Genomic DNA, 25,345 nt, shown 5'->3' with positions numbered 1-25,345 from the left:
AAGTATCTGTCTCCTCTGTGGGCTTATGAAGCTCTCCATGTTTCCTTCACAGGCAAGAAATTGAGGACCTGGAAATGAAACAGAATTCTGCACTTAAACAGATCTTGAGGGAGTTCAACACACAAATGGCGCTGAAAGAGAAGGAATTGGAGACATCGGTAAAAGAGACCATTGGTAAGGAGGAATGTTTACTACACAGAACAGTCTTTGTATTTGTGTTTGGAAGTCACAAAGTAGCATTACATTATATAGTCTGCCTTTATAAAAAAACATTTTCACAAAACCTTTTATAGCATTGCAGCTGAACCACTACTATTAAATTATTCTAACATTTATATAAGTACTCTTTATTCAATTCCATTTGACCTTAAGAAATACTGAATAAGGGCTTCAATATTTAATGAGGGATAGCTAGATTCAGGAAAAGTAAAAAAATAAATAAATCTGCTGAACTAAGACCTCCTCTCTGGCAGGTTTACCATATGTTTCCCTCGCATTGCCAGTTCATCCGTTTTGGCGAGTAGGAAGCGAGTGAGTGGTTTTGGAAGACGACCTTGCTGAGATTTTTCCTGCTGTCACTTTACCCCACACAGAAAAGGCCCAGAGCGTGGAGGCGGAGCTGATGGACAGCCACCGGGACGAAGCCAGCGAGCTGAAGAAGGTGATTGCCCAGAAGGAGGATGACCTGAAAAGGACAGTGCAGCGGTACGAGGAGATCCTGCAGGTATGGAGACATGTAGTGCTCAGGTTACACAAACACAGACAGAATATTTAGATCAATTACATACAGAAAGGATATTATTTTTCATACAGAAAGGATATTATTTTGAGGTAATTTTGAGAGCTTTCCTTTTTAACGTGGCCTGCAAAAACTGAAATTTAAATTTTGTTTTTTTTGCTCACTACAACCAAAATGTATGAAGTATCTATCTCAAAAATAAGTGCAGTTCCTTCCTGCAACTGTTTCAGCTGTCTAGTGAAGTTTTCCGTATCTCTCTTCCATCATCAGGAAGCCATTAGCCAGACAAATACCTTTCCTTAATCCCCTCTGAGCGCTGCTAATTTATGAATTCCATGTGAGTTCTGTCCGCCAGTATTTGAGTCAAAACCTTAAGCTCAACTGACTACATCGCCAGAGACGAAAAGCATACAGCACAGCTCACCTCACAAGTTCCATTTGCATACATATTACATTCTGTCATTTCAATTTCATAGATCCCCCTACTGCCCTTGGGGACTGAAAGTAAAGTCAATGTAATTGTCTTGTATAAATGCATTTACAGTCATTTTCATTATGGCTATGGCACTTTTCTTGTTTGGATAAAATAGCTTATAATTCTACGCTAGTCACTTGACAGCTGTAAACACCCTCTAGTCGAAGCTGAAAACTGGCACTTTAATGGCCTATTCTGGGTGTCATTTTCATTGCATCCGCATGCTGCAGCGCACAGCCGGGATGTCAAAAATGGTGCCACTGACTGTGTACTTCCGATCCTTCACTGTAGCTCTTTGTGTGCCTTTCCTTTGGCCTTGAAAAAACTCTCCTTCATATGATGTCTCGCAGCGTCTCTCTCGCTCGCTCGCTGCAGAGACGGCCTGACAGAGCAGCGCTCAGGAAAATGAGAACAAACAGTGCAGGAAGTGACTAATTGTTCCCCCCCCCCCCCCCCCCCCCCCCTCTCTCCTGTCCGGTCCTGTGCTGTGCCGTCAGAGCCGCGAGGAGGAGATGGGAACGCGTGTGTGGGAGGTGCAGAAGGAGCTGGACGAGCTTCAGCAGCGCAGCCTCACTGGCCCGCAGGTACGCCACCACAGCAGGGCGCCCCTCTCACCTTCCAGTAGGAAGAATGCATATGGTTCCATAAAAGAAAGTTATAATGACTACAGTATTTACACGCCGAACCAAGTGGGGCCAGCTCTGTGCTTTCGCTGCGAGTGATATGGCTGCCGTCCAGTGCAAGCGGGACGCAGCGAGGATCTAACTCAAAGCAGGGGGAAAGTAATGTCCTATCTGGAGAACTGAGGAGGTGGGGGTCTTAAGAGGCAATTGTGTCTGCCTGGATCCCTGTTCTCAATTAGCCATCATAAGAAAAAAATCTCTGGGCTTAAGATTTACGCCCTCCTCGGTGCCCCTAAGGCAAATGCAGCTTGCTGTTGGAGATGTGGAACAGCTACGTTCCTCCCAGGATGGGGGTTTTGCCAAATTTATCAAGATGAATACAAGCACTTCACCGATTCCCCCTTTTAAAATAACCTAACGCAAGCAGCGCAGCAGCTCTGCTTCGCAATGCTGCATTCTTCCTTGCTGATGTAAGGCGAAGTATCTGCCCCTGTTAAGCAACAACAGGGAGAGTATTCTCAGCGAAGCCAAAAACGACTACAATCATCTCCACATTTTATTTCATGTCGAGGTTTCAAGCCTCTAGCGGCACCAATGCATCTTTGTTGCTGTTGCTGTTGCTGTTTTTCCCTCCATATTGCTCCATATTGGTCTTAGTGGCCGCGTCAGTGGAATGATAGACCATTTTTCATTTTACAGCCAGTGAGAGTATTGGTCAGCTGGTGGAATGCACACATTTGTGCAGGTTGGAGCTTTCAAAGAAGGCTGCTGATCATCTGGGTTTCCCACCGACATTGATTTATGTTTGAATAGTGCTGTGCACTCCAGTTTCTTGTCTGCTTTCTAATTGATTTATGTTTCTCTGCTCTCTTTTAGGGCCTTGAGGAGCTTCAGGTGAGTTGGACCCAGCCCTTCCCATTATTTTTTATCGATGGTAGAAGGATTGATTGATTGATTAGTTGGAAACCTTGCTCTGTTTCCCACATCAACTCATAGTTTAGTAATACTGTCCCACAGCCAAAGATTCATTCCACAGCAACCTACAGCACCGTTCTGTTTCCCATTTCAGACTTTGGAAATGCTGTCATGTCTTTATGTGTTGTATAGCAATGGCAGTGAACTACTCACTATTCCCACCATAAATTTCCTTACAATACTATGCAGTGATATATTTCTGCTTAGTTCTTCGGAAACCCATTACCTTGACATGTGCATCTCCATGCTTGTATGTAACACTCTCCCTGGTTGGTTTAATGCCACCAGTTTATCCCCAACACTAACTAAGCTTCATCTCTCTGCAGCTCCAGATTGCCCAGAAGACCACCCAGCTGAGCGAGGCCCGGCTCAGGGAGCAGGGGTACCAAGACCGGGTGAGTGGAGAGGAGGAGGAGGAGATGGGGCCGTAGCCAGAAGCAGCAGCAACAGCAGCAGCTCCGGTGTCTGGGGCCACCAGAGCCACTCTGTTTATACTCCCTTTAGCTATTTGATAATGAGGCTTAATTAGTGTAGAGTTTTACAGCCCCCCCCCACCCACCTCTCTCTCACACACACACACACACACAAACGCACACACACACACAAACATACACACACATGCAGTAGCTAATGTGCAGATGTGCCTGGGTGTTTGCAGATGTGTCAGTGTTTTCCCCAGACAGTTCATGTTGTCTTTGCACACGCCATTGGGTTTGCGGCCGTGAAGGTCAAGGTCACCACCCTTGAAGGTTGTCACGTGTCAGAAGTGGCCATATGCTTAAAGCTTCACTCAAACAGTGTCATTTTCATCCGAAATTTAAACGTTAAACTGAAAGACATTACTTCTGTATTCTTTAACTTTCGTAAGCACAAATATTGTTCCAGCCTTTTTGGCTTTTGTTGGCCTTGTAGTTTAGCTCAGGTGAAATAACATTCTAAGAGGGGTGTTCCATACAATACACCTAATAAAGTGGCTAGTATTAGTGAATGTGTTCACAATAAGCTGTACAGGCTGTCCCCGCTGTGCTGTTGTGAGTAGCCAGCCAGTGATGAGAACCTTTCAGGGCTGATGCTCCATGGCATTACTCCGGATGATGCTCCGCTAATTAAATGGCGTTACATCACGGAATTCACAGGGAGGGAGTGAGGAAGAGTGCAAGAGAAGGAGTGAGAGAAAGACCAGGGCTAGCTGGGTAGGCGAGAGAAACGGACGATCAAGCGGGAAGTTTGTTTTGGAGCCAGCCCCGCGGTTGCCGTGGCGCAGCTCATCCCTCTGCCCCATTCCCATGATTCCTTTCACCCCTGGAGCGGTGCGAGGGGCGGCACTCTCTGGGGATTTGGGGCTCATTACCGCACACATCTGTTTACTCTTACTCTAGCCTTATAAACAACTACACTAACCTCACTACCATTCGTCTCTTAGGCTCTCTCTCTCTCACACACACACACACACATACACACACACACACACACACACACACACACGTGCACTGCACATAATGCACACACTCTCACACTCACATCCTCCAAAGCACAAACAAACACGCACATTCTCACACATACACACACCTTCACAAATTTGTCTCAAACATGGGAATGTTTTAATGGAGGTCAACTCAGTGTTCACTAGCTGGTGGTCTTTAGAATTATCTCGAGGGGGGAAACAGCTCCAAGATTTAAACCAAATGTTTACCAATGCAATGTACTGTGTCCTGATTGAATGGTGTTGCAGCAGTAGTGTTTGGTAAGATGACCTGGCTCTTAAGAAAGAGTGTGTGTGTGTGTGTGTGTGTGTGTGTGTGTGTGTGTGTGTGTGTGTGTGTGTTTGTGTTTGTGTGTGTGTGCATTTTTTTAGTGAACTGAACGTGCTCTTTGTGTTGCAGATCCACTCGCTGGAGGACAAGCTTAGGTGTGCCCATAAAAACTCGGTGGTGACTCACCTGGGCAGCTCCTACAGAGGTATGGCTCACTTCCTGATTTCCACCACTGCTCACAAAATCATGGGGTTTGGGAAGGAAGAGGCTACACTCAATATGCTGAGTCTGAATCTGCACTAGCCAAGTGGCTGTCATGACCCTGCAAACCCTCATGAGATGAGCGGAGAGCAGTGACATGGGCCAAGCTGTTTGGCACATGTGAGGAAGGAAGTGTGAATTTCTCACACACACACACACACACACACGCACACACACTCACTCACTCACTCACTCACTCACTCACTGCCACCATTACACTGACTAGAGTCACTAGGCCAATCTCTTAAGAGGGAATCAGCACAGCAGTGAAGCCCCTCTCCGGCGGTGCCCCCAATCGGTCAATGTTTTGCACCCCAGGTCTAAGCTAACTCCTGAAAGCCCCTCCACTAAGTCATGCTGCAGAGCCCAGTGCAGCGCAGCAGTCTGACTCATGTGCAGAGCACCCCACGCTGCCTCATTCTCAGGGGGTGTCGTGGAGATGGATGGGGTTGGGGAACTGCTGTGTCAAAACGGCTGAGCTGCTGTCTCACAGGTGAGGGAGAGAGAAAAAGAGTTGCTGTAAGATTTATGTCAGCAAGGTGTGTGTGTGTGTGTGTGTGTGTGTGTGTGTGTGTGTCGGGGGTGGGGGGGTGGATAGAAATAGGATGTGTGTGAGAGCAAGAGAGTGTGTGAACCAAGGCTTAGAGTTCTGAATGGTCCATCTCTGTGCAGCTCTCTACAAATAGCCCAGGAGAGTGGTGATATGGGAGAGTTCAGACATAATTTACACCAATAGTAAAGTCAGGGTGTGTGTGTGTGTGTGTGTGTGTGTCTGAGTCTGAGTGAGATCCTGGTTCTGAGGACTCCGACCTCTATGTCCCCCCAACGCCAGCTGCACAACAGGCTCAGAATGCGAGCTCAGACCTTACACATACCCATCAATCAAACACACATACACACACACACACACCCCCACAGAGTTAACTATGAGCTTACTATGAACAGACATACTGTGCACACACTTCTCTCTTACCCAAAGGTGCACTCACCCACCTATACACATGCACGGCCCATCAAACTCAGATCAGAAATATGGGACTAGTGGTGAGGGGGGGATTAATGGAGATTTGATGGAGGAAGAAGAGAGACAGAGAGAGAGAGTCGGGCTGCTCAGACGCTGTCTCCAGCCGGATTCTAACCCCTCCATGGACCCTTCCTGCTGGTGTAATAAAGAGAGTGAGCTGTTGGGGGGGTCTGAGAGAGACGGGGGTGAGGGGGTGGAAGCAGTGAAAGCTCATCTCTGGGCGTAATGGCTTTTGCAGGCTCTCTCTCTCCCTCTCTCTCTCTCTCTCCCTCTCTCTCTCTCTCTCTCCCTCTCTGTCTCACTCTCTCTTTCTTTCTCTCTCTCTCTTTCTCTCTCTAGTCCAGCGTTCCCACGCACATATCCCTGTGTTGCTTCCCCCCCCCTTCCTCTGTCTTCCTCTCTTTCACACTTTCTCTGTTTCTCTCTCTCTCTCCCTTTCTCTCTGTTTCTACCCCTCTAACTGGCCCCACCACTGTAGCTGCATCTCCGACTCGCCGCCAGACTCCCAGCCCAGCGTCGTCCTCCTCCTCCTGCAGTGTGGGCTCCAGACCCCGCTGCCTTTCCCCACTAATTAGCACCACTGAGACGCAAACTCATCAACCCCTCAACCCTCTAATCATCCACATTAATTGGATAATCTCATCCTTTTCAATATCTGCTTTGTCTTGCACTTTCTCTCTCTCTCTTTCTCTTTCTCTTTCTCTCCAGAGTGTGAGCAAGCTTGTTAGTACAGTAAGCAAACCAGGAGCTTTTCAAGCTAGTCTCATAAAAGCCAAATGGGAAAGGAATGGTAAACAGTCTTCCCTCCTCATCCCCTCTGCTCCTCTCTCCGTCACTGCTGTTAAGCAAATGTCTGCAAGCTGTTCTCAGCCCAGGCCTCGGCCTCTCTGCCCTACGTCTGGCTGTCTTTCCCTCATTTTCACACACACATTCTTTCTCCCTCTGTCTTTCCCTTCTACTCTCTCTCTCTCTCTCTCTCTCTCTCTCTCTCTCTCTCTCTCTCTCTCTCTCTCTCTCCCTCTATCCTCATTCTTTCCCTCTCTCTGTCTCTCTCCCTGTGTTCTCTCCTTCTCTCCCTGTGTGTGTGTGTGTGTGTGTGTGTGTGTGTGTGTGTGTGTGTGTGTGTGTGTGTACGTTAGTATGAACCCACCCTGTAGCCTGACACAGCTTCTAGTGGTGTGCGCTATGCTGCTGCCCAGGCCTCACACGCAGTGGCTTTGGAGACTGTGGGGTCACACCACACCACCCGAGCGTGTGGTCACTGGACTTTCCCATGGACTGCTCCAGTAAGAATATTGTGAGTGTGTGTGTTTTGGTGGCTATAAGGTTAGAGGTTTGTGTTTCCAAAGAGGGGCAGGGGTGTGTGTGTGTCTGTATGTCTGTGTGTGTGAGTGGGGGTGGGGGGGTCATTATTTGGGGTACAGGGCTGTGTGTGAGTTTGCCTGTATGGTGTAGACTTGTGTTTTTAGAGGTACAGGGGTGTGTGTGTTTGTGTTTGATGTGGCTGTAGTGTGTTTGTTTAACATATGGTGGTGGTTTGTGTGTTTGTCTAAGGTGGAGGGGGTGGTCATGTGTGTTTGGAAGGCTGGGTGTGTGTATGCATGTATGTTGTGATGTGGGAGTAGTGTTTATTTGTTTAGCATCTGATGAGGGTCTTGAATATTTTTTTCTCTGTATGTGGGAATGTGTGTGTGTGTGTGTGTTTGAGGTGCTGTTATCTGCCAGGTTAGGCCCCTGTGCCCCCCCTGGGTGCCGTGTGGGTTCAGCCGGGCTGTTCTGAGGTCAGTGGGCCAGGTGGTGGATGATTCATCACCACTCCTGCATTCTCTTCGCTTCCCTGATCAAAGGCCTGAACACTGGCTGCTCCGCCACCTCCAACTGTCCCTCTCCACAACAGGCCTCCCTCAGCCCCCAGCACCCACCCACCCAGCGCTGGGTGTCATGTCATCCCTCCTCAATGGATCTCCCAGGAGTGGGAGGGAGGATGGGTAGAGCATGGTAGAGCTATCAGTTAGAGGTAGAGCTATCAGTTAGAGGCTACGATTACTAGGGAAGAAAAATGCCCTTCCTGATATGCAGAGGGAGGCACTACTACAGGAGTGATCACTATGACCCCAAATGACCACAACTATAAATCCCTTATTCTAAATGGTACCAGTTATGATTTAGATGATCTTTGTGGAATTGCACATACATCAGGAGGTTTGGGATGGATGTGTGTTGGACGTTGCAGGGGGGGGGGGGGGGTCATATATCTCAGTGATCTTGTTTTCGTCGTAGTTAAAGAAAGTGTTTTGTATGGCTGCGTGGAAGGAATGTGTGATTGTTTGTAAACAGGCCGGAATGTCAGGCCATGTGGAGTTAGTATTTACAGCTCTATCTCAGTGACCGGACAGCCCGGGCCTTAATGACCATGAGGGTCAGGTCACGCAGATGCAGCCTGGACGCTGGCTTTCTCTTCATCTCTCTGACTCTCTCATGCTTTCTTTCTCTATTTCTTTCTATTTTCTTTCTCTCTCTCTCTTGCTTGCTCTCTGTCTTCCATGCTACATATTTGGACATGGTATTGCTTAGTGTGTAAACACATAAAGCCCTTTGGGGTGATTTGCTGTTTAATCCAGCCTCGGTTCAGCTGCTTCACTGTTGTTTGTCCTTGCCTGTGGTGTTGAGAGACCTGACCCTCGCTAATGGCGTAGTGGAAAGAACTTGCACGCCGCTTTCTAAATAAAGCTGCTTGTTAACAAAGATGTCTTTTTTTTTTGTTTCGGAGCAGTTGAAAAAAGGGAAACAACAGCCCTGTTGAGATGGCTTTAAAAGCTGCGACACACCTAGGAGTCTGGCCGGAGACGGTCCGGTCCCCACCCTGCTGGCCGGCCGATTTATGACTGTGTCCAGAGCTCAGAGACGACCGAGCGGGATCATAGAGCACAATGGGCCTCTTCTCCAATCTCAGCCCTGATCAGTCGTCAGAGAGAGCAGTGTTTCTGTTGTAGTTTTTTTTTTTTATTTCTTATAGAAGGGGATATTGTAGAGAAACTGTAATAATGTATACAATAAATGTATTGTTTTTTCCTCAAAGTTCTCACTAAGAGTCATGCTGAGCAGGTCAAGTGAGTGGTTGGATTCAGCCCTCCAAATACGCCCCCTCAACAGACGTCTCCTGTGGAGCCAGTGTTTAGGGGGCACTCAGCACCCCCCTCCCTCCCGAGGGACGGGCGTGGTGAGAGGGAGAAGTGGGGTTCTCTCTCTCTTTCTCTCTCTTTCTCACTCACTCACTCTCTCAGTGTGAGCATACACACAGCCATCATCACTCCTGCCTCTGCTGCAACCCAGCACACGCCACACGTCCTGTGTCCTTTAGTGCTAAGCCAGAGCACTCTTAATTTTAGATTGTGTCGCCTGTCTGTGTGTGTGTGTGTGTACGTGTGTTTACAGGCGTGCACTACCAGGAGAAAGTTGGTGAAAGCAGAAAGAGACAAAGAGAAGAATGTGTGTGTGTGTGTGTGTGAGAGAGAGAGAGTGATGGAGGGGGAGAGAGAAGGGGACATTTATGGAGGTGTTTTATTGGCACTGCTGTTTATCATGGCCTGTATGTCTGGTTCTTGTAACACTAGTCGTGTTGACTATCGCGTCGTGCTCCTGCCATTAGTAGAACTGTGGCCCTTTATTAACGTCCAACACTGCTGTTTCTCTTCCACAGACACCTCCCAGTTCAGCTCCAGTGCCTTGAACGAGCCCACCGAGTACGAGTACCTGAGGAAGGTGATGTTCGAGTACATGATGGGACGAGAAACGAAGGTATGTTTACGACACATGTATGCAATATAGCCTCGTTTATATGGGCCATATAATATAGCCTCATCTGCCCACAGTGGGAATAGGGTTTGCTGTTTGGACTGCTGGAGGATGTAATAAACTCATGCCGATCTAGACAGAGGCCAATAAAGCCATCGGTTCCCACACACCCAAGACCAGTCGCCTCCAGTCAGAAGGACTCACAAAAACGGCGTTGTTCGCCGGTGGACTCGGGCCTAATTAACAGCTCATGTCCATTTAGAGCTGCTTAATTAACAGCGTGCTCGACACGGCCCTAAAGCCAGCGGGGATCTCCCCTCAAGCGCTTTAGGATTGCAATAAACAGCGAACAGTCAGGCTCCTATGACATCACCTCCCTACCACCCCCCCTCAACCTCCACCCCAGTGAGGGAGGATGTCCGGCAGGGATCCTGTGGGCCACTTGCCGGTCACATGACTCAAGCAGGGGGCCATGTTTTAATAGCGAGCTCAAGCTCTCGCTCTCCTTTGGCGCTGAACTTGGGCATCTCGTGGGTCTCCTCCATGCGGACCGGTGGGTAGTATTTATCTCAGTGCTGGTTCCTATTATGGCAACACACACGCACACGCTCACACACACACACACACTCACACACTCACACTCTCTCTCTGTCTCTCTGGGGGGCAGAATGCCGAGTGTTAGCAGTGCCCCTGGCAGAGCTGCCTGGACCTGATTAGCTAGCCCCGCTGGAGATAATGAGCCCAGTGGTGCCGTCCTCCTCTCCACCGGCTTAATTGCTCTCAGGCCAGGCTGACGAGGGCGAGGGGAGCGATGGGAGCTGATGAAGGAGGCTGAGGTGTGTGTGTGTGTGTGTGTGTGGGGGGTGCGTGATGGCATGGTGTTGACTCCATACCCCGCTGTGAGATACGGAGGTCGTGGCGAGAGCAGTGAGGCCAGGGAATAACTCTCCAAGATTTTGGGGGCGCAGCGGGAGAATTTCGGCACTGCTACTCATTAGCCTCAAGGGATCCCCCATTCCAGAGGAGAGGAGGGCAGGAGTAGGGAGAGCCAGTCTGTCTGTCTGTAGAGGAAGAATGAAAACGCCCGGCTCATGGCAGACCTGTATAGTCACGCACTTTATGGGTCTTCAGTTGTGTGTAATACAGTCTGCTGACCTTATTATTCAGTTATTTCTCTACAAAATGAAATAATACAGTATGGAGATAACACATTGTTACTGTAAAGCATAATGAGAATGTGAATGTGTTGTAAATGGCCTCTGATAAAAGTTGGGTATCAGAGAGATGAGTGGGGGTAAAACTGTGATGGGGAACATGGCTTTTGAGACACTATGGCAGATGAGCAGTTCAGCCGCCCTGAGAATTGTGTGGAGCCATGTCTCTCCCTCAGGTTAAAATTGGAGGCTCTTTTGTGTTGAAAGGATGTGACACGTGCAGATTTATTTTTCCCCAGACGATGGCCAAAGTCATAACCTCCGTGCTGAAGTTCCCTGCCGACCAGGCGCAGAAGATTCTGGAACGCGAAGACTCCCGAGTGACGGTGAGCTGCATCTGTTTACAACATGCATGTGTCCAAATCCTACCTCTACCTACACACAAACACACACAGATACACACACACACACACACACACACAATGTCAAGAACATCAACGTCACAGAACAGCAGCTAATCAAAATGCTAATTTGTTTTGGCCACATTTTCTTGGCATGTGTCAGTTTGTTGACCTTGGTTAATGTTGGTTGGATATGTACTCGGTGAGTTTTACGGCATTGTAACACACAGGCTTCATTTCCCCTGTGGTATTTTTACCAGCCGTGTGCTGCCTTGGCAGCACTGTTTCATAAACACTTCCACCTTGGTGCTGACTGCAGCCACTAAGCTCTTCCTCTCTCCCATGTGAGCCTGAAACGGCCATCTCAACCTTGTAATAAATGATGATTTAGCTAATTCCTACTCTATGGAAGATTAATAAGATTGTTACGCGTTAAGACTGGTTCCCAAAGCAAATGTTCTTTGACCCTATGCTGTTTTATACATTTTGAATTCCATTAGGGAAAACATTCCATGTTAAGATGTAGAATAGACACACATTTAAGTAATGCGTAGCAGTGGGTCAGCTCTTTTGATTTACATTCATAGCTCAATCATTTAAAATAAAAGGAATAATTTCCATTCCTTTTGATAAGGATATTGTCATCAAGGCCATGAGTGATCTAATTGTATTGGAATTGAATCATAAGTGTCACTTGGCGTTATTGTGATCACGTGTAATCATGTATGGTAAGATTACTGTATGTTAGTATGTCATAGCAACATTATTTAAGTGTTTTCCTCATAAAGCAGTACTCTGAAGTTTTCAAAGAGCTGTTTAAGTTACTCTCTCTCTCTATCTCTTTCTCTCTCCCTCTCTCTTTCTCTCTCTAGACCTGGCTACGGTGAGGTGTTTCCAGGGGTGGAGGTCAAGAGACAGACGCTGCTGTTGAGAGACTTTTGGGAAGGGCGAGGAGAACTGTGTGTGTGTGTGTGTGTGTGTGTGTGTGTGTGTGTGTGTGTGTGTGTGTGTGTGTGTGTGTGTGTGTGTGTGTGTGTGTGTGTGTGTGTGTGTGTGTGAGAGTGTGAGAGAAAAGCCATGGTGGGATGGGATTTGCAAATACATGTCTGTCTGTCTGTGCTGGATTGGTTGAAGGTATGCAAAGGTATGAGGGAACTAGCTTAATAAATTAAATGTCAGATCTCAATGAATTCTTCCTATTTAGTTGCAGTTTAGTTTTTTATTTATGATTATTTTTAATTAGTTGCAGCCACTAGTTGAGAGGTTTTCTTTTTGTTAGATACTCATTTTTATCTGTGTGAATGGTGAATGGATTGTGCAATAATTCTGATGTTAATTTCCTATTTTACTTTTGAGTTGTCGTCAATGTTTGTTTCAGAGGTTGGTATTGATTTATTTTTCTGTTTCTTGTTGATCATGTGATTTGAACGAGACCCTTTAACCTGCTATCTGCACATGTCTATGTATCACTGACCACCGACACTGGCCCCTGTAGTAAGTTAAATCACAGAGTATAGCAGCTTTTTTTACCTAATACTGTATTTTCTGCTGACAGACAGATGAAAATAAGGTATCCTATTGTAAATTGTAAATAAGGACTTAAAATCTGTACCATAATAGGGCACATTGTGACTGTTGCTACATTTTACAACTAATAAAGTTTTATTTACCATACACCTATTCTGGTTTGTGTGTGAAGTAGTGATTTAAATCATTCAAGTGTTGTGACTGCTTTCCTAAAAACATCTCTCTTCTTTCTTATATCAAGAGACCCTCAAAGTGTTTTTGCATAATACTTGGTGTAGTAACATACCAGCTGAAATGACAGTTATTTCCCCCATCCAAAGTAATTGCAAGTTTGTCTGAGGAATCAAAACTGTTTGAGAAAGAAAATATTCAAAATAATCGTTGCGGTTTAACGAATTCTATGAACATACAGTAGTCCTAGTCAAAGGCTACACGTTACATCGGGATATTTGTCTTCGAAGAAGCAAACACACATGCGCCTGAAGTTGCAATTTGAAGCTTCTATTGTGGCCTACGGTAGATGGCAGCAGTGAACACACCAATGTGCGCACTTAAGCGATGTGAAATGTGACGCTTGTCCGCAAAAACATACGCCTTACCGCGGGCGTGCTTAATGCCAAGAACCACTACATAGCGCCAGTTTCGCAGATCCATGGGCTGATGAGCAAACCCTGCGCCGCAAGTTTCTATCATTCCGTTTGGGTTTAGTGATTTCTGCAGTTGTTGCAAAACTTTGGCGCTTCCAGACTTTGGATAACTCTCCAGCTGTAGAGGAGAACTCTACTTCAGCACTGAAACTGTACTTTTACTGTCTTGTTACTGTCACATCTCTGCGTCTCTGAAGGATGTACCACAGAATGGCAGAAATTCTGACCCAGAAGAGAAGCATCCTGGATGTGTTTTATGTGTATTTAACTGTATCTGTGGCGTACTCCTATAACATTGACTTGCAACATCCGATCGTGTTTCGGGGTCCAAACGGGACATTTTTTGGATACTCGGTCTTGGAGCATTTCCACGACAATACGCGCTGGTAAGTAAATGTTTCTCTTGTCGACTAAAGCAACCTTTAAGAACGTTTAATAGTGGATGGAATATTCCTAAAGAATATCATTTGCACGCTATTATTCATTTACTTGTGGTGCAAAAGATTTTTAGGGAAGGTATGAAAGGGTGTTGAACTAGACAAGAGACTGTGGGGAAAAGCTTGTGCTAAGACGTCATTCGCGGTCCAGATGAATCCATTCCCAGCTCTTACTCAACAAATTGAAAAAAGAAAGTTTGCATAGATATGAATTAAAGTGTATCTTACTTCATGAATTGTGTGTTTTTACCTATACACTAAACCTATGGTCAGTGAAAAACATTTAATTGCTAAAGCGAGATGTGGTTCTGCAGATGTTGAACCCTTAACCCTCATGTTATCCTTGGGGTCAATTTGACCCCAAGCAACGTTTAACATCATAAAATATATGGTTCACTTTTTTTTTTTTTTTTTTTTGCTTCATGTTTCATGACTTTTCCTCAATTGAAGGGTACAACAGAGTTACCATGAAATTTGTACAATCATTTGTTTTCAATGTCCTGTAAAATATTTTGTACATTGATGTTCCTTGGGGTTATTTTGACCCCAGCTGTATGAAACATAGGATACATGAATATTTGACGCATTATGGATATTATTATTTGAATAGTATGAGAACATATTGCTATTATCATTATTACATGCACAAGTACATATTACATATAAGTCATTTTGGCAGGACTGTATAAGTCAAAAGGGGAAGCAACAGCAAGCCTTTCGGCTGCTGACACTGGATGGGCAATATTGCCAGCCAGGGTTCCAAGGTTCATAAAGGGGTGTGGGGGGGTGGGATTGTTTTGTAGGGCTTTTGATGGTGGTTATTACACTCTTGTTAAGTACCTGTCACAAAAAAACTGGGTAACAATATGAATTATAATCATTTTCTGAGGGTTTATTTAGCTGGGGTCAAATTGACCCTAAGAATAAAGAGTGTCGGTAAGATTTGAGGATAACACAAGGGTTAATAACTTTTGTCGTAAATTGTAGGCCTATTACATGATACTGCGAGGTTTGTGAGGCTCTTGGTTTACATTCGGGATGAAATATCCTTGAAATAATTCCTGTTGCATGTTGGGTAAATATGCATCCAATTCTCAGGGTGCTCTTGCATTCCCACTTAGTGCAATCATTTCCATGTTCCTCGTGCCCATTATCATCATGAGATAATGCACTTTATGATGATGGGTTGTCAAATGCAAATAATGGCAGAGTGGTATCCCACATCTCCCTCTCTCTCCCCCATGTACCCTCACACTCCTTCCCCCAGGGTCCTGGTGGGAGCTCCGCGGGCCAACTCCACCTACAGCAGCTCAGTGCACTCTCCTGGCGCTGTGTACAAGTGTCGCGTGCACAGCAACCCAGATCGCCGCTGCACCGAGATGGACCTTGGAAGGGGTCAGTTACCTCCATTCTTTCTCCATTTACCATTCACACACACACACATACACACACACACACACACACACACATACACACACATACACACACAGAGCTAATAATTCATTCTGTACATGTTCTACTCTGGGGCCTGACTGTCTATGCCCTGCTGCAGAAATACAATCACAGGGCACAAGCAGGTATTTTTAGTACTCGCCTATGGTACTTGACTTGACTACCATTTGGGGCCGTCACTGTGTGTGTACAAATAGGGAGGTGTTTGGCCTGTTGATGTTTAATCTGATTTTCACAGGAAAAGGTGAGAGGTTAGGTCATAGTAGATCATTGAAACCTTTTCTTCAGAATAATATTGATCATGGCAACTTACTTTTTGTGTTGGTGGTGACTGCGGAACTAGTACTGTATGAGTGTACTCAGAAATGCTGCTGTCTTTATAGCTGCTTCACCGCTTTCTGCTTGCTGAAATAACTGACCCTATTCCAAGCCAGTGAGAGACCCTGAGTGCAAATCTGGGGTGAGCCGAGGCTTACAGGCAGGGGGTCTGATTCAGTCACTCAGACCAAGATACTGAGGCATGTGCTGCATAACTTTCACCAATAAATGCTCAAGTTTCCCGCCACATCCTGTTTGAGGAGATGCCCAACGCTGCAAGCAGACTTCCTGTGAAGATCACTGGGACTGATGGTGACCTTGATGAGCGGTGGAGTGGTGTGTGTGTGCTGTGGCCGGTAATGGCAAACAGATTGATTTCTTTTGTCTTTTAACACTAATTTCCTATTCTGGCCATGCGAATAACTTTGTGTTGATATTGGGAGGACTGTTTGCTGAAGTGTACTATAGTTCTTGCTGAGTAATCACCCTTTCACATTCACAATCGCAATGTCAGTTTTTAAATCGCTTCTAATATATCACCAGAATACGGTTGGGTTTCCTTTTGGGCTTGATACTCATGTAAAAAAAGAGAGGTGCTGTCTGGCTATGATAGTCCAAAAAGACTCCCCTGATCGACATGATAAATGTTTTTGCTAATACTTTCCAAAGGGCCTTGCCAAGTATTTAGAGTCAAAGACGTCGCCTCAAACGAAGCCCACTTTCTTGTGGTCGAGATTGGAGCGGACATGGTTTATATGGTTTTAATACCCAGGCCCTGCTTGCTGCGTGTGTCATCAGTGAGGGGGCAGGCACTGTGTGAGGCGAAGCGTGTGTCCAGAGGATGCTGGCTCTGTGTCGGGCCTCTGTTCCTCCGCACACCCTGCCGGTGATGAAGCATGAATCATAATGCAGACCAGAGCTCGGGCCTTGGGATGGACTCCGCGCCGCGCCGCCGAGCGCCAGAGGGCCGAGATCTGGCGGGGGAGACGGTGTCTGTTATGACTGAGCTTTTACGGTAACCGGCTTTAATACATGTGCAGGGAGTCCAGGGCCAAGACCGTGGGTGAGGCCACCATGGAGGTCTTTTGAGGCCCCTGCCCAGTTTTAAGTTCTGTGAGCTGCTTTGAAAGAGCTAGGTTTCTACTAATGTATGCTTGCCTGTTTTATATGGGAATAGTTGAATGATTGAACAAGATACACGGTCTGTCTACTCCTCCCCCTAGCTGTTGCAGTGTTAGTTAATTGTCCTTGAAATCTTAATCTGGCTCTCCTCACCCATATATTCTGTGAAATTTCACAGCATGTTTATCAAACTGGTATAAGTGAAAAAACATGTGCCTACAACTTGGTGACCTCCCCACCCTAGTTATTAAACAGTAGGCTAACGCCAAGGGATCTATGGAAATGAGTGTGCATTTTAAAGACATGGTAAGCACAAAACGGTATTCATTGGAGTTTGTCACAAAACGCCCATAGCCATGTGACTACTCTGATATCATGAATGATGTTACAGCTGAGTGCTCTCCCAAATGTAGGCTTTGCACATGACAAGCTAAACAACCGAGGGACTTATGAGGTCATCTAATAGGGTTCAGAGGATTATATCCCCTGGGTTACTTACACTCCATCCTTCACAAGGACCCTCTATTATATTCTTTAAATCGCTCTCCATGTTCTTTGGGCTGGAGGGCGGTTTTGGAAGACAGAGCGGAAGGGAGCTTTCTGTTGTGGTGTAATTATCTGGGCAAATATGTAAATGGTCTCTCTGTTATCTAGTTGTCTGTTTGCCAGCCCATAGAGCCTTATTGTGAACCCGGGTATGTTGAGTACCCCAACGTTTTATATTTGATATGTACAGTATGGGTTTTCAGCTTTTAGAAGTTGCCGGATGTTAAATTGAATATGTTGGGGAATTAGCATAATTACCATAGTTAAGATGAATTTGCATAATTGCCTTTATTGATAATATTTCAGTGTCTGCTTGACAGTTTTGGAAAATATTTGTTGTTTTGGGGGTTATTATTAAAAATGCCTATTTAAACCAGAAGTGGTCATATTTAAACTTCTGGTAAGCTGATTTTGAAGTTAATTATACACTACCGGTCAAAAGTCTGGGGTCATTTAGAAATTTCCATTCCACTACATTATAGACAGAATACCAGCTGAGATGCATCAGTTGCATTTTTTTTAACCAGGGCAGCAGTTTTCAGATTACATTATGTGTTTACATAATTGCAAAAGGGTTCTTGACTGTTGTAGAAAGAAATGTCTGATCTTTAATGCACTATCTACATTACCCATTATCAGCAACCATTCATCCAATGTTCCAAAGGCACATTCTGTTTACTAATCTGAAATCATTTTAACAAATTAACTGAGAAAACATTGGAGAACCCTTTTGCAATTATATAAGCACATAATCTGATCTCAGCTGGTATTCTGTCTATAATGGAGTGGAATGGAAATTCTAAGTGACCCCAAACTTTTGACCGGTAGTGTATGTTTAATATATAAACTGGACCTACACTTCAGAATCAAGAGAGCTCATTGTCATTGGTGTGAATGTTGAGATAATATGTTTTCAAATTTCTGCTGACTATTTTGCTGTACAACACAATGACGAATGGAAAGACGTCTGAAATCCGGATTTAATTTCTCGGAGTCTAAATTGTTAATTAATTCAATTAGCCAGGTACTGAAATTCTTTTAGTTACGCAACAGGAACCCGCATGATACTGTAAAAAAAGGGAATTTTTTGGTCTTTTGGTATTTTATCTAATGTGGACAAGGAACAACACAGAGGAGGAGAAAGAAAAAACAATAATAGCAAGAGGAATAGTTGGGGGGGGGGTTGGCCCAGGACAAGGGAGAATAGGAAGAGAGGAGTATAAATATATGGTGGTGTTGAAAGGACAGTAAATCTTACTGATGAAATGTAGAATGGCGCTGGATTTCCCCTTGATCACTGGCAGCTATTTCAAGCTGCTACAAAGCTTTTACTGTAAAGTAAAGATGACTCATTTACTTTTTATGCATGCAGTTGCTATTTTATTCTTGTTCTCCTTTTCCAAATTGCCCAACAAATCCAAGAAGTTTCTAGATGTTGGGGACCCATACTATACATTTCTGACATAACACTTTGGAGTACTCAGCAATTCACCAGGTTTACCTTGCTGGCAAGCAGACCATTGTGGGGCATGTGTTGTCATGGTGAAACCTCTGGCCAGACAGACATATGCCATCTATTTAAAACCAACTCTGGATAGATGAGAGAGTGTCCCTGTATGGAGGGAGTTGGTTAGTTAAGTAAGTGGGGAGTCATTTATTTGGTATGTTAGTTGTTTCCTTAAATCCATTGTCAAACAGGAGTTCATAGATGGTCTCAAAAAGTCTAAGTCACAAAATTAGGAAGCACTGAGCATGCGAGTCCTGATTAAAATTTGAGAAAAAATTATTATTTTTTCTTAACTCATCACATGTTTGCATGTTTCACTTGTATCAGGTCAATTAAATAAGTGGGATTTTCTTGGTAGTTGAGTCTTGAATCTGGTTCTGGGTGGTGTGTCGCAGTTCCCTCCCTTTTCTCCCTTAGTTATCTTTAACAAGCACACCACACGCCTGCCTGTCAGGGGCAAGGACACTGTGTGTTTACTCTGTGTGTGTGAGGGGTCAGGGGTTTGATGGTTTTTTTTTGTTTATTTGTGTGTGCGTGCGTGCGTGTGCAGTTGTACTGATCAAAATGTATTTGCACTTACTGTACCAGTCACCACTGAACCTTACTCAATATTCATAGCACGCATACAATTTCTGTGTCTGTTTGTGTGTATCTATTTGCAAGGCTAGTGCCTTGAGTGTGTGTGTGTGTGTGTGTGTGTGTGTGTGTGTGTGTGTGTGTGTGTGTGTGTGTGTGCATCTGTGTTTGGGTGAGTCGCAATCAGACCCTGAGCCCTTGAGCCCCTGTCCTGGGTAGGTGGTGGAATCTGGGGTTATTCAGGGGAACAGACGGGTCTGGGTTTGGGACTCGCACAGATGAAAACAAACAAGTGTGTTATTGAGATCACAGGGGAAGCTCAGCTCCAGCTTTTGATGAGATGTTCATGGGATGAGGAGCATTCCTGGCAAATTATCATTCAATTCAATGAGATGCACAATATTTGCGAGGCAAAGTCTTAGTAGTAGAGCTTAGGAGAAAGCTGCACTTGCACATATTGAAAGCACTCCTAGTCCCCCATACTGTCATACCGAGATGAGTTTTTCATCTGCAATTGCGCAGACAATAATGATCACTGCACTTCAAAAAAATCTATTTATATAGCACATTTAAAACAATAACGTTGACCCAAAGTGCTTCACAGGTAAGGCTTTCTTACAAAAAAGCAAATGAGGGAGATTGACAAATCAAATGAAAAAGGGGGGTGTATAGTAGAGGCGTTAAGATGACAGTAAGACGGAAGTCAGGAAAAAAGGTTACAATGCTCATAAAAATATATTCACCCCTATGTTCCCCCTGGACCTCTTCTGTGCTTGGCAAGCAGTCTCATGCCATAGAACTTTCTGTTATGGCCCAAGATGCCCAAGGATCAAAAGAATACAAGATTACTCACAGTAGTGTTTCGGTGAGGTCTTCTAGTGGGCAGAGAGCTCTTCAAAGCCCCTGGGCCTGATGGTTCTCCTCTGCAGCCTTGTGGGTAGAGGGGTGCAACACGAGCCAAAGCAAACAGCCAAGCGTCTTGGGAGCAGTCAGTTATCCTCCTCTGTGTCCGGCGGGAACCGCAGGGAAAGGCAGCAACAGTAGTAAAACCTCTCAAACGCAAATATTGAGTCTCCCCCCACCCCCTTTTCACCATTCTTTTCTCTTCAGTCTCTTTTTTCTTTCCTCCTCCTCAGCTAGGCCATGAATTCATTGTGTTCATGAGTTCCAGGTGTGAGTTAACAGGGGGTGAAACATATACAACGGTGCCTACAGCTCTGCCCAGCCCAGGGTCAGGCAGCCAGAGAGACTAGGGATGTGGCCTGAGGTGGGGTTTGTTGGGACAGGGAATTGGAACGGCTCATGCGGTCTGTCTTAATGGTTTGTCTGGTCTGTGTGTCACCCAGGGAACAAGCAGAGGGAGACGTGTGGGAAGACGTGCCAGGGTGACCGGGATGACGAGTGGATGGGAGTCAGCTTGGCCAGGCAGGACAAGCCCAACGGGAAAGTGCTGGTATGGCTGCTGCCCTCACTAATCTTTCTACCTTTCTACCCTTATACGTTTGCCTCTCTGTTTGTCCATTTCTCTGTTGGCCTGTCTGTCTCTGTCTGTCTCTGTCTGTCTGTCTGTCTGTCCATCTGTCTGTCTACTTGTCTTTGTCTGTCTCTCTGCCTGTTAACCTGTCTGTTGCCTTGTCTCTGTCTGTCTGCTTACCTGTCTGTCTGTCTGTTTGTCTGTCTGTCTGCTGGCCTGTAGATCCTTCTTTCGACTTGGCATCAGTGTAGTTATTTCAGATGTGTTCACAGCCCTCTAAAATGTAGTGGAGCTTCTCAGCATATGAACTTGTCTGAACCTAACCTGGGCTATGTGCCTGTTTGTGCCCACATGACAATTGCCTTTGTCCTGGACCAAGTCATTATGTACCACTTTGACCATGTTGCCACAGCAGTTGTTTGTTTGTTTTGGTTCAATTCTGGTAGCAATTTGCCAAATGAGAGACCTATAATGAGGCCCCCGTGCCTGTTGGCTATGGCTTTGGCTATGGCTACTCCAATGTTACTGAGAGGATAATTGATGCCATAAACAGCGCCTTTGCCGGGGAACCTGTGGAGGTCTTCTGAAACGAGTCTCCACAGCCAGTAGTCCTCTAGCGCCCAAGTCTTCCATCCGCAAGGTTTACTTTTCACACTGTGAGCGAGCGTACATCTGTTTTTTAGGCCACCAAAACACAGCGCTGGAAATTTGGCCACTCAAGGCAATTGTTTTACGCAAAAAACCACGTAGCCCTGTAAAACACGACCAAGCACTGAAGCCATCATTGTTACAAATATCTTTCCATAGCACCACACAGTAAAACTCCAGCTGTGCTCTTCTGAAGAACATGAGAAACATGTTTTTTTTTTTTAAAAAAAGCCTCAGTGTGCATTTCCCTCTTCTCTCTTCTTTCCTCTCTCTCTCTCTCCACGCCACGTGGAAATGTTGATGATGAATGAATTGCCCACGGCTGGGGGCTTAGGCTTAACAAGGACACCAAGCTACCCGGTGGTGCACTGTCTGTTGACCGACGTGTCCTTCCCCCTTTTGGTGTGCCGGTGGAATTAAAGAGTGACTCGTGCAGCACGAGATGGACAGCTGGCTCTGGATGGTTTGTTTAGTCTCTCGCTCCACAGAGGTGGCCAGCTCTCAAGGGCAGGCTTCTCATTAGGCCCCAACTTATACACCCTGCAGTGGGTGATGTGTGTGTGTGTGTGTGTGTGTGTGTGTGTGTGTGTGTGTGTGTATGTGTGTATGTGTGTGTGTGTGTGTGTGTGTGTGTGTGTGTGTGTGTGTGTGTGTGTGCGTGCGTGTGCGTGCGAGGGGTGTTCTGGGATAGCCTTCCTATGTCAGCCTTCTCATTAGGCCCCAACTTATACACCCTGCAGTGGGTGATGTGCGTGCGTGCGTGCGTGCGTGCGTGCGTGCGTGCGTGCGTGCGTGCGTGCGTGCGTGCGTGTGCGTGCGTGTGCGTGCGTGCGAGGGGTGTTCTGGGATAGCCTTCCTATGTCAGCCTTGATGTGCACCTCCGGAGGGTAATGATGGACACAGGGGATATCAGAGGGACGGCTGTGATGGCCTCCTGTTTGTGTGTGGACAGATGAGACAAAGACAGTTGTGGCAGTGCTGGTGGTGGCAGTCCCATTGCTGGTGGTGGCTTCGCTGTGGCACCACATATTATGCAGCTCGTGCTGATCTGAACCAACACCGGAAACCCAGATCACTGTGGTTTTTTTAATCTCCTCCCTTCCTGTATGACTGTGCGTCTGCTCTTGCCCAAGGCATAGATACAGATGGCATCGAGGGTATATGATCAGAGTTTTGGGCGTAGAATGTGGCCTGCTGTGCTGTTATTGTTCAACGGTTAGAACCAGAGAACCGTGTCTCAGAGCCTTCCTCAATAATCACACACACGCGCACACACACACACACACATACACACACACACACACACACGCACACACACACACACACACACACACACACACACACACACACACACACACACACACACATACGCACACACACACACACACACACACACACACATTTTGTTTTCAGCTGTGAGGCCTCACGTTGCCGTGCTGTATGCCTCGAACGGCTGTTTGGCAGATGTGAGCCTCTCTTCCTCTTTTTTTTTGCTCCCCCCTCGGCGTCCCTGGGTGTACTTCTCCAGCCTATCAGCCGTCAGCAGGCAGAGAGAGAACACACTCCTGCTGACGGGACACTCCATTGCTCCTGACATCGTCAGGAAAAACAAAAGCTCCTTTAAGTGCCCAAAGTGAAGGGGGGGAAAGAACACTTTATTTTTGTTTAACTCTTTATTATCTTCCAGATTGCGGAAGTTAATTGCCCCGTTATTTTCCACCACATTCACATTTCCAGCCCATTACGGGAATCGTTAGCTTTTATTCTGTTTTGGAGCCGTTTGATTAGCCGGTGGCGCTCACAGTGGGCTGTTGTTGCCCGGTGAAAGGAGAGATGCTTATCAAATTGAAACTGAAGCTGAAGTCATTCAGTTGGGAGGTCACAGAGATCGGGGTGCTGAGCATTGCCAGGGCTGTGGGCTAAACCAGGCGTCACTTGAACACACAAGCACACACATGGAAGAACTTCCACACATACACACACACATACACACACACACACACACACACACACACACACACACACACACACACACACACAGGGGGAGAGAGAGAGAGAGACAGTTACAGTGTTTCCTAAAGCAGTAGCTCCGTGTTGCCAAAGAGTCATCTGATTCGTTCGGTATGCCACAATCCACATAACTCCAGAAAAAAACAGCTCTGTGCAAAAAGCAGAAAGAGAGACAGACGTAAAGAGACAAAGCGAGTGAGAGAGACAGAAAGTTTGAGAGAGAGAGAGAGAGAGAGAGAGAGAGAGAGACTCGTCGTTCAGCGCGGTCTCATTGGTGAATATTAGCAGAGTTCGGAGTCAAGCCAGCAGAGTCCGACCGCTGCTTCCCCCCGGGCTTTTAGATGATCACCACATTCACATCTCCATGCTCCAGAGTGGGGTGGCAGGCTTCCCCCCTCCCGGCCCCTGTTTACTTCCGACACATCCCAGCGCCGCGGCCGGAACACAAGCGGCTGGAGCATTCCTCTCGCACTGTGGCACGCTGACTTAATGGGAAAAAACAGAGACGTTCCCAGGGTGGTTTGGGGTGGGGGACGGTGCTGGAGGGGGAAGTTGCCCCTTCGTTTTGGGCTGACTTCATGAATTCAGATGAGCCGCAGCTGGGAGTGATGGTGGGGGCAGATGGATTTCGCTCTGCCCTCTCTTAGTAATCCTCTCGTTTGCTTTTGGTGACCCCCCCCCCCCCCCTCTTCCTTTACTGCTCACTGCCCTCTGTCTCTAGAGCAGTCCTCTGAACTCAGTAAACCCTCCCTGATCACTGGATCCCTGTCTGTGAACTCACTATATGACTCCCCATGAACTCTCTGGATCCCTGTTCATTGACTCACTGGATCTATGTCAATCAACTCTCTGGATCCCTATCTATTAGCTGACTGGATTCCTCCACATGAACCTCCTTACTGGATGGGCCTATTTGCCTTGAGAAGTGTCTGTCTGGAGGATGTTCAGACGCCTCTGTCTGCCGTGCCAGTGAGGGCATGTGTGTTCACAGCTCTGTTTGGGCACGGTGGTTAAAGTGTTTTCCACTCAGACATGAATAAGGCACCGATTGACGCTAACTAAGGGCTGGCATTCAGATGTGCAAAAGAGCTGTCCTGTCCCTGTCTCCCGTGTGTCTACTGCTATTACTTATGTAATTAGAGAACCTCAACAGTGTGCTTGTTTGTGTGTGTGTGTGTGTGTGTGTGTGTGTGTGTGTGTGTGTGTGTGTGTGTGTGTGTGTGTGTGTGTGTGTGTGTGTGTGTGTGTGTGTGTGTGTGTGTGTGTGTGTGTGTGTGTGTGTGTGCTTGTATGTCTGTATATACATGTGTGAGTGCATGTCTGTGTGCCAAACCGATGTTCACACTAGTGCATGCACTGAGCTTGCACAGCTGTTTGTATGAGGTCATGTTCTACTCCTTTGAGTATGCATATATACAGTATGTGTGCCAATATGTATGTGGGTGGGGGTGTATGAAAGAGAGAGAGAGAAGAGAGAGAGAGTGTTTGTGTGCGTACAACATGGCGGCAGGAGCAGACTCTTAGTTATAACTGCTGGCAATAATGCAGGGGAGTGAAAGTTGTGGCTTTAGCATGGAAGTCACTAAATGAATGTTTACATTGTGAGTGTGTGCACATGTGCATGCATATCCTACCAGTGTTGACTCCTCTCTCCTGGTCCGTGTAGGCTTGTGCCCTTGTGTGTGAGTGTGTGCATGAGTGTGTGCATGAGTGTGTGCATGAGTGTGTGTGTGTGTGTGTGTGTGTGTGTGTGTGTGTGTGTGTGTGTGTGTGTGTGTGTGTGTGTGTGTGTGTGTGTGTGTGTGTGTGTGTGTGTGTGTGTGTGTGTGTGTGTGTGTGTGTGTGCGCGCGCATGTTCTGCCAGTGTTGACTGCTCCCTC

The 25,345-nt window shown here is 46.4% G+C and overlaps 2 protein-coding genes and 1 long non-coding RNA gene across 5 annotated transcripts in view; 2 read left to right on the top strand and 1 right to left on the bottom strand.

Moving 5' to 3' along the window:
• Positions 1–12,875, top strand: part of golga4 (golgin A4) — a 35,517-nt gene extending 22,642 nt beyond the window's left edge. For all 3 annotated transcript variants that reach the window (XM_042064852.1, XM_042064851.1, XM_042064850.1), the window contains 9 exons: positions 53–174; positions 594–724; positions 1,712–1,798; positions 2,714–2,731; positions 3,139–3,207; positions 4,696–4,771; positions 9,552–9,649; positions 11,100–11,186; positions 12,074–12,875. In XM_042064852.1, coding sequence (XP_041920786.1) covers positions 53–174; positions 594–724; positions 1,712–1,798; positions 2,714–2,731; positions 3,139–3,207; positions 4,696–4,771; positions 9,552–9,649; positions 11,100–11,186; positions 12,074–12,088 — 703 coding nt within the window. In that variant the 3' untranslated portion in view covers positions 12,089–12,875. The remainder of the gene's footprint in view (positions 1–52; positions 175–593; positions 725–1,711; positions 1,799–2,713; positions 2,732–3,138; positions 3,208–4,695; positions 4,772–9,551; positions 9,650–11,099; positions 11,187–12,073) is intronic.
• LOC121684780 lies at positions 10,199–23,484 on the bottom strand. Its single transcript, XR_006023194.1, has 3 exons — positions 23,435–23,484; positions 19,194–19,200; positions 10,199–10,254 (listed from the first exon to the last, which is right to left on the bottom strand). It is a non-coding gene; the product is annotated as an uncharacterized LOC121684780 (long non-coding RNA).
• Positions 13,354–25,345, top strand: part of itga9 (integrin, alpha 9) — a 61,603-nt gene continuing 49,611 nt past the window's right edge. Inside the window, exons 1-3 of the mRNA XM_042064853.1 lie at positions 13,354–13,761; positions 15,080–15,207; positions 20,680–20,786. Coding sequence (XP_041920787.1) covers positions 13,574–13,761; positions 15,080–15,207; positions 20,680–20,786 — 423 coding nt within the window. The 5' untranslated portion in view covers positions 13,354–13,573. The remainder of the gene's footprint in view (positions 13,762–15,079; positions 15,208–20,679; positions 20,787–25,345) is intronic.

This window comes from Alosa sapidissima, chromosome 16 (genome assembly GCF_018492685.1).
Source record: "Alosa sapidissima isolate fAloSap1 chromosome 16, fAloSap1.pri, whole genome shotgun sequence".
NCBI lineage: Eukaryota > Metazoa > Chordata > Actinopteri > Clupeiformes > Clupeidae > Alosa > Alosa sapidissima.
Note: the sequence above shows the minus strand (reverse complement) of the source record. Positions and strands in the feature narration are given on the sequence as shown.